Source organism: Chiloscyllium plagiosum, unplaced genomic scaffold, assembly GCF_037043375.1.
Source record: "Chiloscyllium plagiosum isolate Xiang-an unplaced genomic scaffold, Cpla_swu_hap1 HiC_scaffold_2, whole genome shotgun sequence".
Lineage (NCBI taxonomy): Eukaryota > Metazoa > Chordata > Chondrichthyes > Orectolobiformes > Hemiscylliidae > Chiloscyllium > Chiloscyllium plagiosum.
This window is the reverse complement of record NW_028270140.1, coordinates 76,210,157-76,226,309: the sequence shown is the minus strand read 5'-3', so window position 1 is coordinate 76,226,309 and position 16,153 is coordinate 76,210,157. Positions and strand designations below refer to the sequence as shown.

Below are 16,153 nucleotides of genomic sequence, written 5' to 3'. Positions count from 1 at the left end.
GACATTCTGGTGAAAACGATTCCATTTGTTTAAAATGGCGTCTAAACATTTGAGTCAGAAGCTGAAGAGAATTTACTTCTGTATGCAGTTTATGATCTACACAAATAATTAGGATGGAGCCAAGACTCTGAGCTCTCTGGAGCAAAAGAACTTCACTGGCATTTCTGGTGACTGGTATGTTAGAAACTGAATGCTTTCATTGTAAAACAATAAGTCACTTCCAGAATGCATGTTGCACTAGGACACAGACATGGAAAAGCAATAAAAACTACCCCACAGCTAAATGAGAGAGAGCAATATCCAGCTGAATTCAAGCCTAAAATGATTACTAATCTGCTTTTGATTTTTATTGAGCACATATGTATTTTGTTTTGTGTAGCGTACTTTAGTTGTATGCCTCACTCACGACTCTGTGTGCAGTTCTTTCTGTCAATTTGTCATTATTCTGCATTGTATGGAGTTCTGTGGTTGTGATTAGAAGATCCAAATTGTGAGCAAAGTCCTGGCCTTGTGCTTAACTGTTGGTCAGAATGCTCCTATTTCTCATTATCCACACCATTCTGTTTAATGAACAAATTATTTTAAGGTGGACGAACTTTGTTCCACTGCTTGAAGTCTGAATTAGAGGTACCATTTGCTGCCTTAAAGCTTCTGATGTGGTGTTTAGCATTGTACCATGTCGATTCTATGCCAACTATTTTCCCACAATTGTCTACAAATGCCAGTGTATGCTATCAGTATGCTATTCTTGACATTCAAGTGTTGAATATTCAAATGGATTGATGTTAACTCTCTTCAGATTTTCAGACTTTTGAAACTGGTGTTTTTTTTTAATACTGCTGGCAATCTTCATAGGGCCGGTACAAAAAGGAAGGCCTGAAGCTTTACCCAGTGCTTCACAAACTGTTTCCAATATGACTAGGAGATAATGAGGACTACAGATGCTGGAGACTGAGTCCAAAAGTGTGGCACTGGAAAAGCACAGCAGGTCAGGCAGCTTATGCTGATATGTCAATTCTTCTCCTGCTCTTCTGAAGCTGCCTGACCTGCTGTGCTTATCCAGTGTCACACTTCTTTCAACTGTTTCCAATATGACCCCAACTTCTCTTCAGTCAGGATAATTTTCAACTGTTATCAACAAAAACCAAAATGTTACCATGCTATTTCATGTCATTCAGTATGCAATTGTGAAAGTTTGATTTATTATATATTTTGTTCTATATTGTTACCGACCAGATAGATTGCAAACCCCCTTCAGATCGCAGAAGTAGGCAAGACCCTAACTTTTTACCTTTTTAAAGGCAAGTCTAAAATGCTATACTCTGGATGTGATTTGATTCGTCATTAAATGAAACTCACTTAATTCTTACACTCAATTACAATACAAATAAAAAGAATTGGTCTTTGGGAACTTGACTACACCCATTCATGCTGCTACTATTGTTATAACTTGAGGAAAAACAACTCAGAAGCCAGCACTCACCTTTCTGGCCCAACCAAATGACTTCCTGTTTTCTCATTGTAGTCAGTTACTGAAGCATACTTGACTTTCCTGTAACAAATTGGAATGCAAACATCTTTGGTCCACTCGCTGCTCAACGCATTGAGGCTAAAAAGCCTTTAGGCTTACATTCGCCCCCTGTTTCCCATCAAGTATGCTGAGTCAAAGCTGTTTGCCCAACGATTGCTCTCCACCATCATGTGCACACTTCAGTCTGAATAGCTTTGTTTGCCACTTATAGTTAGGTTTAAATGAGATATTTCTTGTGATAGCAACTGGTTTTGACAGTGCTCTCTACAATGAATCCAATGTGTGAAAAATATTCAAGGTCAAAGAAAATATCACTGGTCATTAAGTGAAAGATTTTTTTCAGTGTAAAACCTGAACAATTATGTTTCTAAGCAGTGGTGCAACATTGGATCTAAGAAAAATTGTTGGACATGATAGCTGCTTAAGCTGAGGGTTTAATTTGCATGCAATGCAATTTAACAATAGACTGAAGAGTTCATGGTTTTGTCTTTGTTTTCCAGGTCAGGTGAGAGTTTACAGAGCTCTGTTTGCATTTGAACCCAGAACAGTAAGTACTTGTACTGAAAACTATATTGCTGTTGGTAAATAGCCATGTGATTCCTCTATTAAAGAAATAAGGGAGATAAAAAACAGGAAACGAGATGCCAGCTCACCTAAACACCCATGATGGGGAAAAGCTGCAATCTATTACTGAGGAGGTTATAGTGGAGCACTTTGAAAATCTCAATGGAGTCAGGAAGAGTCAGCATGGTTTTGTAAAAGTGAAACTGTCTGTGACTGGTTTGTTTAAGGAATTAACAAGCCATATGGATAAAGGGGAATTATTGGATGTACTGTTCTTATTCTCAAGATGTTTGACAAAGTGCTGAATCCCAAGTTGTGACCCAAAATAAGCATGCATAAGTGGCAAGATATCAACACGGATCTAGGAATAGTCGGGTCATAAATTGTGGTTGTGCATAAATGGGTCATTTTTGGGTTGGCAGGATATGACAGGTGTTACCACAGCGATCAATGTTTGCCCTCAATTGTTTACAACAGAATAAATGAGTTCAAAGTTTGGGTGAAGACTTGTAGCTCGGGTGCTCGTTGCTGTGGTTCTGTTCACCGAGCTGGAAATTTTTGTTGCAAACGTTTCGTCCCCTGTCTAGGTGACATCCTCAGTGCTTGGGAGCCTCCTGTGAAGCACTTCTGCGGTGTTTCCTCCGGCATTTTATAGTGGCCTGTCCCTGCCGCTTCCGGTTGTCAGTTTCAGCTGTCCGCTGTAGTGGCCGGTATATTGGGTCCAGGTCTATGTGTTTGTTGATGGAGTTTGTGGATGAGTGCCATGCTTCTAGGAATTCCCTGGCTGTTCTTTGTTTCGCTTGCCCTATAATGGTGGTGTTGTCCCAGTCAAATTCATGTTGCTTGTCGTCTGCGTGTGTGGCCACTAGGGATAGCTGGTCGTGGCGTTTCGTGGCTAGTTGATGTTCATGGATGCGGATCGTTAGCTGTTTGTCCTATAACGATCCGCATCCATGAACATCAACTAGCCACGAAACGCCACGACCAGCTATCCTTAGTAGCCACACACGCAGACGACAAGCAACATGAATTTGACTGGGACAACACTACCATTATAGGGCAAGTCAAACAAAGAACAGCCAGGGAATTCCTAGAAGCATGGCACTCATCCACAAACGCCATCAACAAACACATCGACCTGGACCCAATATACCGGCCACTACAGTGGACAGCTGAAACTGACAACCGGAAGCGGCAGGGACAGGCCACTATAAATGCCGGAAGAAACACCACAGAAGCGCTTCACAGGAGGCTCCCAAGCACTGAGGATGTCACCGAGACAGGGGATGAAACGTTTGCAACAAAAATTTCCAGCTCGGCGAACAGAACCACAGCAGAATAAATGAGTTGGATGAAGGGACGATGTCTGCTTAATTTCCTGGTAATACTTTTCTACATAAATTCGTAAGTTGCAAAAAGGACATAGCAAAAGTTAGGTGGGTTGGCAGAAAATTTGCAAATTAAATATAATGTATGAAAAAGTGGACTTGTCCACTTGAGCAGGCATTAATGAAGGGCATAGCTTTTGAAATTAGAGCAGTTGCAGAACTGAAAGGATCTGGGTGTCCTTGCGCACGCACACAACAAAACAGTTAGTATGCAAGAACACTAAGTGATTCGGAAAGCAAACAAAACATGATGCTGAATGGTCAGTTTCCTTGTGGAAGTGATTTGAACTAGGTGACACAGCTTTAAAGTAAAGCGTTTCCTTTTTAAAATGAGATGAACGTTTTGAAGGCTGCAAGTCTTTGGCATGATATTCTCCAGAAAACAGGGGAGGTTGCATTATGATTACAAAAGACAGGCAGATAAATCCTTGGCTAACAAGATTAAAAATCTCTCAACACCAGGTTATAATCCAACAGGTTTATTTAGAACCACTAGCTTTTGGAGGGCTGCTCCAAAGAGCAGCACTGCAAAAGCTAGTGATTCCGAGCTTTCAAATAAACCTGTTGGACGATAACCTGGTGTTGTGATTTGTAACTTGGTACACACCAGTCCAACACTGGCGCCTCCAAATCTTGACTAACAAGGGAGTCAGCAGTTGTCAGAGGCCATAATCAGATGCTATTATTGAATGGTGAAACAAGCTCCATGTACCAAATGGCCCATTTTGTTGCTAATTTGTGAGAATTCTGATCCAAAATAACTTAAATGTGAATGTTTCAGGCATTATATACTGTTCTTGAAAGCACATGATTGCCAGCAGCACAGTAGTTGTGACAAAGGTTGTTGTGTATTTTTTATATGTAGTAACTAATTGAGTTTGACACTTCATGCATGGCCAAATTTCGTGAAGGGCTTACAGTGCAGTCGAGTAACATCTCATCCAGTCTGGAGGAGAGAAAAGTACAACTTGGGTATTCTTTGCTTAAATAATACTTGCTACATCTCTAAACCAATACACTAGTTACAAAACACTTAATGAATGCTTAAAATGTGATTACATACAATTTATATATGATGTAAGTTTGTGTTCTTGACAGTCTCACTTAAGCATTTCAAGTTTAATTCAAAATGAAATTTATGCTCTATTACTTCCTTAGCTATGTGTTAGTTTAATGGATTTTTCTGATTTGCTTTACTCTTAACTGTAGTGCTTTCAGAGTAGAGTATCATGGTTTGGATCTTGAGGAGTCATAGAGTCATAGAGATGTATAGCATGGAAACAGACCCTTTGGTCCAACCCATCCATGCCGACCAGATATTCAACCCAATCTAATCCCACCTGCCATCACCCGGCCCATGTTCATCCAAACCCTTCCTATTCACATAACTATCCAAATGCCTTTTAAATGTTGCAATTGTGCCAGCCTCCACTTCCTCTGGCAGCTCATTCCATACACATACCACCCTCTGTTTGAAATAGTTGTCCCTTAGGTCATTTTTATATCTTTCCCCACTAATCCTAAACCTATGCCCTCTAGTTCTGGACTCCTCCACACCAGGGAAAAGACTGTGTCTATTTATTCTATCCATGACCCTCATAATCTTGTAAACTTATATGAGGTCACCTCTTAGCCTCTGACACTCCAGGGAAAACAACCCCAGCCTGTTCAGCCTCTCCCAAAAGCTCAAATCCCCCTACCTTGGCAACATCCTTGTAAATCTTTGCTGAGCCCTTTCAAATTTCACAACATTTTTCCAATAGGAAGGAGACCAGAAATGCATGCAATTAACAGTGGCCTAACCAATGCTCGGTACAGCCGCAACATGACCTCCTAACTCCTGTACTCAATACTCTGACCGATAAAGGAAAGCATACCAAATGCCGCCTTCACTATCCTATTTACCTGCAGCTTTAATCATTTGTTCTTGCTACTCAAGTTCCATCTTGTATTGCAGTTCTCTTGAGTACACTAGGTATACTCGACTGCAACCATCACTTGAAAATGGATTGATATTGATATCTCCAATCTAAACATTAGCTATCATAAAAGAAAAAAAAATTGCATGCTGGAAATCTGGCATAAAAACACAAATTACCTTTAAAATACTCATGTATGGAAACATTTATGAAGAGAAACATTTTAACACTGAGTCTCATATGACTGGTGTCCTTCAGTTTGATCAGTTTATTTTTAACTGTAGAATGCATCATGTTCTGATGTTTTTGCTTTTAGACAGTGCAGTCTTTTATTCTGTCATTTTTAATTAAGTCATGTGATGTGTCACTGGCTGGACCAACATTTATTCCCCATCCCATGAGGTGGTGTTAGTGAACTGCCTTCTTAAACCACTGCTGTCCGTAACTCTTATTTGGTTGTCGTGCTTTGTTATCTTCTACAATTATTTCCAGCCCCTACACCTTTTGTTCCATGACATGTTTTCATCTCCTCTCTCCTGCTCTCTAGTCTATTCCTGACCTTTCTTAATATATCTGACTGTCTCCCCTCTCCACACTTGGACATGAAATGCATTATATTTTCATCTCACTTCAGCTCTGAAGTGTGGTGTTGGACTTGAAGTACTAACTTTTTCTCTCACTTTCTGTCTGCAGACACTGGGTTTTTCGGCTCTTCGTTTTTGTTACCTGTTAAAAGAAAATTAGCTAACTCCTTTTTAATAATATTAAAGCGTTTTGTTTTTGCAACTGGTAATGGTTAAAGTGAAATTCAAACTTCCTGTCACTAGCCTGAAAGGTGACATGTCAAAATTTTGTTTTAAAATAACCTTTCAATACTCACTAATCCTTGTCACAGCTTATTCTTTTAACTACTGAACATAATTCATAGTCCTACAGCATGAAAACAGACCCTTTTGCGGCAACTTGTCCATGCCGACCAAATTTCCCAAACTAAACTAGTCCCGTTTGCCCGCATTTGGCCCATATCCCTCTGAAACCTTTCCTATTCATGTACCTCCTCAAAGGTCTTAAATGTTGAACTATGCATGCATCTACCACTTCCTCCGGCAGTTTGTTCCACATATAAACCACCCTGTGTTTGAAAATGTTGCCCCTCAGGTCCCTTTTTTTTAATCTTTCTCTTCTCATATGCTCTTTAGTTTTGAACTCCCCTCTCCTTAGGATTAGTAGCCAAGGTCTTATCCCTATCTACACCCCTTGTGATTTTATAAAGCTCGATTTAAGGTCACCCTTCAAACTCCAGCGAAAGAAGTCCCAGCCTTCCTTACAACTCATACAAGATATTACTGGGACTGAAGGGTTTATCTTTTCTGCATGCAATACCATTTAATAATGTCCTTCCTACACCAGGGTGACCAGAACTGTACACAGTACTCCCAATGTGGTCTCACTAATGTTCTGTACAACCACAAAATGACATCCCAAGTCTTGTATTCACTGGTCTAAGCAATGAAGGCAGGCATGCCAAACACTTTTTCTTTACTACCCTGTCTGCCTGTGATGCAACTCTCAGCGAACTATGTACCTGGACCCCTTGGTCTCTGGTCTACAACACTATCCAAGGCCCTATTGTTCATTATGTAAGCCCTGTCCTTGACTGACAACCCAAAATTCAATTTTGTTGCATTTTTTAGTCCCTTAAAGTAGACATTGTATGGCTTCCAGGCGAAGTCAGTCAAAGTGTTTCATTGCTCCGAAGGGTATAGTTCTGTTTGTTTCCTTTCCAATAGTATCTTCCACTTGGAGTTTCTTGGAGATGCTTCTTTTTAACTTTAGCTTCCAGCTGTGTTGTACGGCCACACAAAGCTTTGAAAGTGAGCATGGGCATGGTGAATGATAGTCAGTCAGCATTTTCTCAACTTGGATGTTGGTCAAGTCTGCACCTTTAGCTTCTGGCTCTCCCCTTGCCTTCCCAATGGACTGCAGGTCACTCATGGCATAAACTGAAACTCCCCTCTGTGGCAACTCCTGGATTAGTTGGGAAGCCTGTAATCTGATCTGAAAAGTTCTCCATTCCCCTTCTGCCCATGACAATGGGAAATGTGTTAGCCCTATGTTCAGAAAGAGCTGTGGATAGCAATTTTTGTTTGCCAATGCTTTTACTTTAAAACCAAATGAACAAATCTAAGCACAATGGATTACAACGTGATACCAGTAGCGCTTTTGAGTTCGAGACCTGGGTCATTTTTATTATGGACTCGAACAGTTCTCATTGTTTCCAGATGTTAACCATTTGCATCTCCCTTTCAAGAACACATTGTAACTTTCTCTTCTTTTGACATAGCAACCTAATCATTTGGGTTGACTGTCAGACATGATTCTGTTCATTTAGCCTATGTGTCAAGTCTTAGTTTCAAATCTTGGTATTCTTAATCCAAAATAGCTGTTAAATATTATAATAATGTAAAAGAGAGGTATGATTTTAATTCAAAATACATCCAATGAAAGTTTTGCTTGGCTAAGTATTTAAAGCAATGCGTCTTTAATTAGAAATAGCATCTCCAAAGGCTCCCTTGCTAGACTGTGATGTTACCAATGGGTGCTATTATATGGCAAATAATGGACATATACTAAAGCTAACTGGAGGGCACTATTGGAATTGTGGGCTTTTAGGACAATCCAATTTCAGACTGGTTGCAAATTTCCCCGAAAAGTTTGATTCTCAGTGTCCAAACATGTTGGATTAAGGCTAAACTCAGTTTGAAATCATGGCCTGCCATTCCTGACCATGTTCATTCAAAGTACTTTGACTCCTTGGAGCCAACTTAGTAACAAGGAGACATCGGTTGAACGTCGTCTTGTTGATTTAAAAATTGATGTTTTTGAAAATTGCGAAATGTGGGGAGGAGGTTGGCAGGATGACGCATCAATGGAAACTAAATCAAAGTCTTTTCCTTCCCCAGTGTCTAAAGCAACAGTGCAGAATTCAAAATTAAGTGCAATTAAAGCAAATACACTAACGCATCATTTAGGCACAGATTCCCAAGTCAAAGTTGTTCAGCACAAAGGACGTGAGAACTGCTGATTTAACTAGGGTACTGAATTGAATTGCTTAATAACTGGTTTTGTCATGTAATGACTGCTTAAACCAAACAAATTTTTCAAATGGTTTGCAAACAAAAATGTTGAGCAATGCACTTCTCTCAAGAAGTGCATTATCCCAATTAGATTTTAAAATGTGCTGCTGCCATTGTGCTTTGTGAGTAGATTACTAAAAGCCGGATATGTATGTTGCTGCAAATACTTCCTGTACCAGACAGAACTGGTGCAACAAAGAGTCCACAATTAACTTTAAACTTATTTTAGTTATTTTGGGGGAAAAAATTCCTGTACTTGAGATAGGAACTATGATTAAAAAACTGTAGAAAGGATAGTGATTTTAAAGGTTCCAGAAAATTCAGTCGTATTAGGTCCTGTGTATTTTGCGTGAGTGGGTAGTCCCAAAATTTCATTCAATGTCCTGATGACTGAACAACTTCGAAAAATAGTTTGTGTCCCTGCTTTCACCTTTTTCCTCACTAACATTTTGAGGGAGAGAGTGGAGAAAGTTGAGGAGTCTTATTCTTGTTTTGGCAAACACCAGTCTTATGGCATTACGCTGCATGCAGAAACCTGTCTCTCCCTAACTCTTTTTTTCCCCCCCCCCCACCTCACTTATGGCTATTGGTCTTATCAATAGCCATAAGTGAGGTGCCAGAAGACAGGAGATTGGCTGACATGGTGCCACTGGTCTCTAATTCCCTGGCTCGCTCTTAAACTTAAATAGTGAGCATGATATGTGTTGGAGGGGACCATGAGGGTCACAATTTACAGGTATTCTGAACGATAAGGACTAATAGTCAACATGCCGGTTCATAGTTCTTTGAAAGTGGAGTCATAGGATAATGAAGGCATTTGGTATGATTTATGATTTGGTCAGTGCATTGTGTGGGAGTTCAGAGGTCATGTTGTGGTTTTACAGGACATTGGTTAGGCCAGGTTTGGAATACGGAATTGATTCTCATCTCCCTGCTATGAAAGGATGTTGTGAAACCTGAAAGAGCTCAGAAAAGATTTTCAAGCATGTCGGGGGGGTTAGGGCATTTAAGTCATAAGGAGAGGCTGCATAGGATGGCGCTATTTTTCCTGGTGCACTGGAGGCTGAGGGGTGACCTTGTCGAGGTTAATAAAATCACGAGGGGTGTGAATAGGGTAAATAGCTAAGGTCTTTTCCCCAGGATGGGGAGAGACCAGAACTAGAGGGTATAGGTTGAAGATGAGTGGAGAAAAGACCTATAAAGGACCTAAAGGGTAACCTTTTCACACAGGGTGTTGCATATATGTAATGAGCTGCCAGAGGAAGTGGTGGAGAGAGTGAGGACTGCAGATGCTGAAGATTAGTGTGTGGTGCTAGAAAAGCACAGTAAGTTAGGAGCAATGTTTCAGGCACAAGATGTTCATCGGGAATTCATCAAGTGATGGAGGCTGATAGAATTCCAACATTTCAAAAGGCATCTGGATGTGTATAAAAGTAAGATGGGTTTAGACGAATATGGGCAAACAGGACTAGGTTAACTTAGGGTATTTGGTTGGCATGATGAAATGGACCAAAGGCTCAGTTTCCATGCTGTACAGCTGTGACGTGTGCTGTTGAAGCTGCACTCATCCAGGCAAGTGGGGAATATTCCATCACACTCCTGACTTGTCTCGTTGGTTAATGACAGTTCATGGTTAATAGTATCCTCGGTATGTTGCTAGTGGGGGATTCGGTAATGGCAATACCGAGGAATGTCAAGGATAGTGATTGGATTCTCTCTAACATTTGGGTGGTGTGTATGGTACTTATCTGTCCAAGTCTTTGTGCATTTGGGTACGGACTGCTTGAGTATCTGAGGAATAAAATGTCACTGAATGATTCTGACCTTTATTGATCAACATGATTTGGAGGTGTTGGTGTTGGACTGGGGTGGACAAGGTTAATTTCAATACCAGTTTATAGTTCAACAGGTTTATTTGGAAGCACTAGCTTTTGAGGTGCAGCCTCTTCGTCGGATGGTGATGAAGAGGTAGTGCTTCCAGATAAACTTGATGTTGTGATTTTGTAACCTTATTGATAGAACCAGCAGCTATATTTTTGTTACTAATGTTGACAAATATAATCAGTAACTTCAGACCAGTTATTCACATGGTATTAATGAAAAAGTAATAGGATTTTCTTGGTGCGTATTCTAGGTTACTGGAGATGTGTTTTGCTGACTACTCCTTAATTTCTTGGAAGATAATGTAAATCATTCAATAGAAGATATCAATGTGACACATTTTAATTGTTTCTTCAGAATTCTCTTCCTAAAAGTCTACATGAAAGAAATGAAAAGCTGTTGGGTACAGAATATCATTTGGATCATCGATGTTTAAACTTTTCTCCTCAGTTTTGCTATTGCTCAGCCAAAGTTCAGTTTTCTTTGTTTTAGCTCAGGCATTGAATTTTTGGAAAGTTAGTTACATATTTGCACAATTCACATTGCTTGTCCTTTGAGTAAAATCTTATAGATTGGTGACTTTTTCTGCGTATAGTCTGAGGCCTGTATAATTATCATAAACTTGTTCACCACAATTCAGTGTTAACTTTTGACTGATAACTGCTTAACTCAATGTTTTTGTCTTTTCTTTAGCCCGATGAACTATACTTTGAAGAAGGCGACGTACTTTACATCTCAGATATTGTAAGTTCTTGGTCAATTGTATATCATTGTTTAATTATACATTTCTAGATTTATTGATCAGTAATCTTAAATAATTTCTTTCTGATGTTAAGAGTGATCCCAATTGGTGGAAAGGAACATGCAAAGGCCGAACAGGATTAATTCCAAGTAACTATGGCAAGTATAGAGGATTGTACTAATATTTCAATTATTTTTAAAGTTTTGACTAGGAATAACCGGTGCGTTTCTTAATGTGTTTGATAGAAGCCCAAAATTGTTGACTCTAGCGTCGAATTAATACCACATCTTTAGGCTGAGAACCAGAGTCAAGTTCTAAGCATTCTGAGACTCTGTCCGAAAATCTCATTTATATTGCAGTTATAATCACGCTGTTCTCTCCCGTGGGTTTCTGAATTAACCAGGTTTTTGACAACAGTCATAAATAGGAGTCCATATTTCTTTAAAAGAAAGAACAATGGGTGCTGGCGATATTCAATGACCTCCCCAAACACTCACTCAACGGTATAATGGGCAGTGAAGAAGGTTATCTAAGATTACAAAAAGACCTTGATCAATTGTGTCAATGAGCTGACGAGTGGCAGATGGAGGTAAAAACAATGACTGCAGATGCTGGAAACCAGATTCTGGATTAGTGGTGCTGGAAGAGCACAGCAGTTCAGGCAGCATCCAAGGAGCTTCGAAATCGATGTTTCGGGCAAAAGCCCTTCATCGGGAATAAAGGCAGTGAGCCTGAAGCGTGGAGAGATAAGCTAGAGGAGGGTGGGGGTGGGGAGAAAGTAGCATAGTGAGTGGGGGAGGAGATGAAGGCGATAGGTCAGGAAGGAGAGGGTGGAGTGGATAGGTGGAAAAGGAGATAGGCAGGTAGGACAAGTCCGGACAAGTCATGGGGACAGTGCTGAGCTGGAAGTTTGAAACTAGGATGAGGTGGGGGAAGGGGAAATGAGGAAGCTGTTGAGGTCCACATTGATGCCCTGGGGGTTGAAGTGTTCCGAGGCGGAAGATGAGGCGTTCTTCCTCCAGGCGTCTGGTGGTGAGGGAGCGGCAGTGAAGGAGGCCCAGGACCTCAATGTTCCCGGCAGAGTGGGAGGGGAAGTTGAAATGTTGGGCCACGGGGCGGTGTGGTTGATTGGTGCGGGTGTCCCGGAGATGTTCCCTAAAGTGCTCTGCTAGGAGGCGCCCAGTCTTCCCAATGAAGAGGAGACCGCATCGGGAGCAACGGATACAATAAATGATATTAGTGGATGTGCAAGTGAAACTTTGGATGTGGAAGGCTCCTTTTAGGGCCTTGGGTAGAGGTGAGGGAGAAGGTGTGGGCGCAGGTGCGTTGGAGGGCATCTTTAACCACGTGGGAAGGGAAATTGTGGTCTCTAAAGAAGGAGGCCATCTGGTGTGTTCTGTGGTGGAACTGGTCCTCCTGGGAGCAGATCTGGCGGAGGCGGAGGAATTGGGAATATGGGATGGCATTTTTGCAAGAGGTAGGGTGGGAAGAGGTGTAATCCAGGTAGCTGTGGGAGTCGGTGGGTTTGTAAAAAATGTCAGTGTCAAGTCGGTCGTCATTAATGGAGATGGAGAGGTCCAGGACAGGGAGGGAGGTGTCAGAGATGATCCAGGTAAATTTAAGGTCAGGGTGGAATGTGTTGGTGAAGTTGATGAATTGCTCAACCTCCTCGCAGGAGCACGAGATGTCACCAATGCAGTCATCAATGTAGCGGAGGAAGAGGTGGGGAGTGGTGCCTGTCTAATTACGGAAGATCAACTGCTCTACGTAGCCAACAAAGAGACAGGCATAGCTGGGGCCCATGTGTGTGTCCATGGCTACCCCTTTGGTCTGGAGGAAGTGGGAGGATTCAAAGAAGAAATTAAGGGTGAGGACCAGTTCGGCCAAACGAATGAGTGTCGGTCGAAGGGTACTGTTGGGGACGTCTGGAGAGGAAAAAACGGAGGGCTTGGAGACCCTGGTCATGGCGGATGGAGATGTAGAGGGATTGGATATCCATGGTGAAGATGAGGCGTTGGGGGCCGGGGAAACGGAAGTCTTGGAGGTGGAGGGCGTGGGTGGTGTCTCTAACGTATGTGGGGAGTTCCTGGACTAGGGGGGATAGGACAGTGTTGAGGTAGATAGAGATGAGTTCAGTGGGGCAGGAGCATGCTGAGACAATGGGTCGGCCAGGGTGGTCAGGCTTGTGGATCTTGGAGGAGGTAGAACCGGGCATTGCGGGGTTCCCGGACTATGAGGTTGGAAGCTGTGTGTGGGAGATCTCCTGAGGTGATGAGGTTGTGTATGGTCTGGGAGATGATGGTTTGGTGATGGGGGGTGGGGTCATGGTCAAGGGGGCAGTAGGAAGAGGTGTCCTTGAGTTGATGTTTGGCTTCAGCGGTGTAGAGGTCAGTGTGCCAGACTACCACTGCGCCCCCTTTATCTGCTGGCTTGATGGTGAGGTTATTCTGCCATTAGACATGCGGCTGCTGCAGCTGCCACCCCCATGCTGATTGATGTCACTTCTGCCCCCATCATGGCCACTCCCACAACCACTTCCACCCCTCTCAATTCCTCATGCATCACACGTGACACCACTTCCGCCCGGTTCTACCTCCTTCCCAAGATCCACTTTCTTTGCGCTCACGCACCCCCCGTCTCTCTCTAATTTAAGCTGCTTTATTTGCAATTGAATTTTAACTATTTGCAATGATCGTGACATTCCTGGCAATTGTAAATGCTGCTTGATCGCTACACCTATTTCTTCTTTTTCTCGCAGACACAGGCAGCCCCAATTGAACTATTTTGCCAAATTAGATTAGATTTCCTACAGTGTAGAAACAGGCACTTCAGCCCAACACGTCCACACCGACCCTCCGTAGAGTAACCCACCCAGTCCCATTTCCCACTGAATGCTGCCCTGAACGCTATGGCCATCTTAGAATGGCCAATTTACCTGACCTGCACATCTTTGGACTGTGGGAGGAAACCGGAGCACGTGGAGGAAACCCACGCAGACACAGGGAGAATGTGCTCACTCGATACAGACAGTTGCCCAAGGCTGGAATTGAACCTGGGTCCCTGGTGGCATGAGGCACCAGTACTAACCACTGAGCCACCGTGCCAATTCAAAAGCTTTGCCTTGCCCACATTTTTAAAATCTACCAAAGTGAATTCCTGTACTCCCAGACTTGGTGACTGAATGAGTCATTACTACATAAGGCACACCCTGTTTAAACCAACCGAATTCAATGCCCAAAAGGCATTAGTACCTATATCAGTTGCTGCCTTTGAGTCCAATAATCTTAAACCCATGCGGAGTTAGAGATTTTGATCTTGATCCTAGCTCCCAATTTATGGATCAGACCAGACCCCTCAAAATAATTTAAAGTAATGTAGACCCTAAATTTTTATTTTAAATGCAACATGCTGTGTTCCAGGTGCAATTCTATTGGACACATGCTTTGACATAAAGCAAAAGTTCATTCAAACTCTATTGAAAATACAACAAAAAAAAGGAACTTTGAATAACTCATGTCTATTGGAAAAATTAACAGAATAATTATTTTACTACAAACCAGAAACTGCTCCAGTATAGTCACCTTCTATAAGCACCTGTGACAAAAAGACAAATGCAGAAAACAGTTTGTCTTACATGCAGTTTTCCAATCCAGGAGGAAAGAACATACAAAGACAACAGAGTAGCAGCCAAGAGAGATTCACTGCCTTCCAACCCTTCTAAAGCCTCAGCAAAACAGTTGAAAGTTAACCATAATCCTGAATCTGAATGTGACCACACTCACTCTGGCTGCTTCTATTTTTCTGTTTTTCTTAAAAATAAAAGCCTCATGTTTATCTTTTCAGACTGCACAATACCTGTCCCCTGATCTATTTCTAAAAGAAATCAGGACCAAGCACATTAAAGCCACAGTGTCATCTCTCAAAACCAGACACTCATTTCCCTCCCCTCCCTTGGCAGCATTCCTTTGGGCCTGTTCCCTCCAGGGCATCTTGATCCAGTCCTCCATTCAACATCTCTTCTCACTCCCATGCACCTTGCTATGTAGTTGAAACTGGTGTAATGCCTGTCTGTATAACTCCTCCGTCCTCCCCATCCAAAGCAGCCAACCAACTTTCCAAGTGAAGCAGCAATTTACCTGTACTTCACACTTTGTGAAGTGAGGACTGCAGATGCTCGAGATCAGAGTCGTGAGTGTGGTGCTGGAAAAGCACAGCCAGTCAGGCAGCATCTGAGGAGCTGGAGAATGACGTTTCAAACTTAAGCCCTTCATCAGGATCTGGACCAGATGGGCCAGTGGGCTGACAAGTGGCAGATGGAGTTTAATTCCGATAAATGCACGGTGCTGCATTTTGAGAATGTGTTGGAGGCTGGTACAATTGCAAGATTGAAGACTCATTTGGATGGGTATATGAATAGGAAGGGTTTGGAGGGATATGGGCCGAGTGCTGGCAGGTTGGACAAGATTGGGTTGGGATATCTGGTCAGCACGGACAGGTTGGACCGAAGGGTCTGTTTCCATGCTGTACATCTCTGACTCAATCTAGCCTACTACGTTTGCTGTCAGAAAGTAGTCTCCTCTCGAAGTTGAGATGAAATACAGACTGGGTGACCATTTCTCAGAACACCAATGGTGTGTCTGCAAAAGTAACCCAAATCACCCTCTTCCAGTCATCTGCCACTTTGTGACACCATCGTGTTCCAACACTTCTGTCGCAAGCCTGCCGCAGTGCTCGTAAAAGTCTCACTTTTCACTTGGGGACCCTTCAACCTGTAGGACTCTATAATCGAGTTGAATAATTTTCGATACTGGTTCCATCCTTCCAGTTTTTTTTAACCCACGCCCACACCGGTGCTGTTATGACATGGGTTGCTTTGAACAGTCACCCTGACCCCTTTCATACCTTCTCACCCTCTCTCTCACCCTCTCTCACCCCCACTTCTCGGTTCCATCTCCACCTCCACCTAACTGCTTACTACTTCCCCTGCCCCT

The 16,153-nt window shown here is 42.4% G+C and overlaps 1 protein-coding gene across 1 annotated transcript in view; it reads left to right on the top strand.

Moving 5' to 3' along the window:
* ostf1 (osteoclast stimulating factor 1) overlaps window positions 1-16,153 on the top strand; it is an 80,816-nt gene that overhangs the window by 18,718 nt on the left and 45,945 nt on the right. Inside the window, exons 2-4 of the mRNA XM_043712317.2 lie at window positions 2,032-2,078; window positions 11,114-11,164; window positions 11,257-11,320. Coding sequence (XP_043568252.1) covers window positions 2,032-2,078; window positions 11,114-11,164; window positions 11,257-11,320 — 162 coding nt within the window. The remainder of the gene's footprint in view (window positions 1-2,031; window positions 2,079-11,113; window positions 11,165-11,256; window positions 11,321-16,153) is intronic.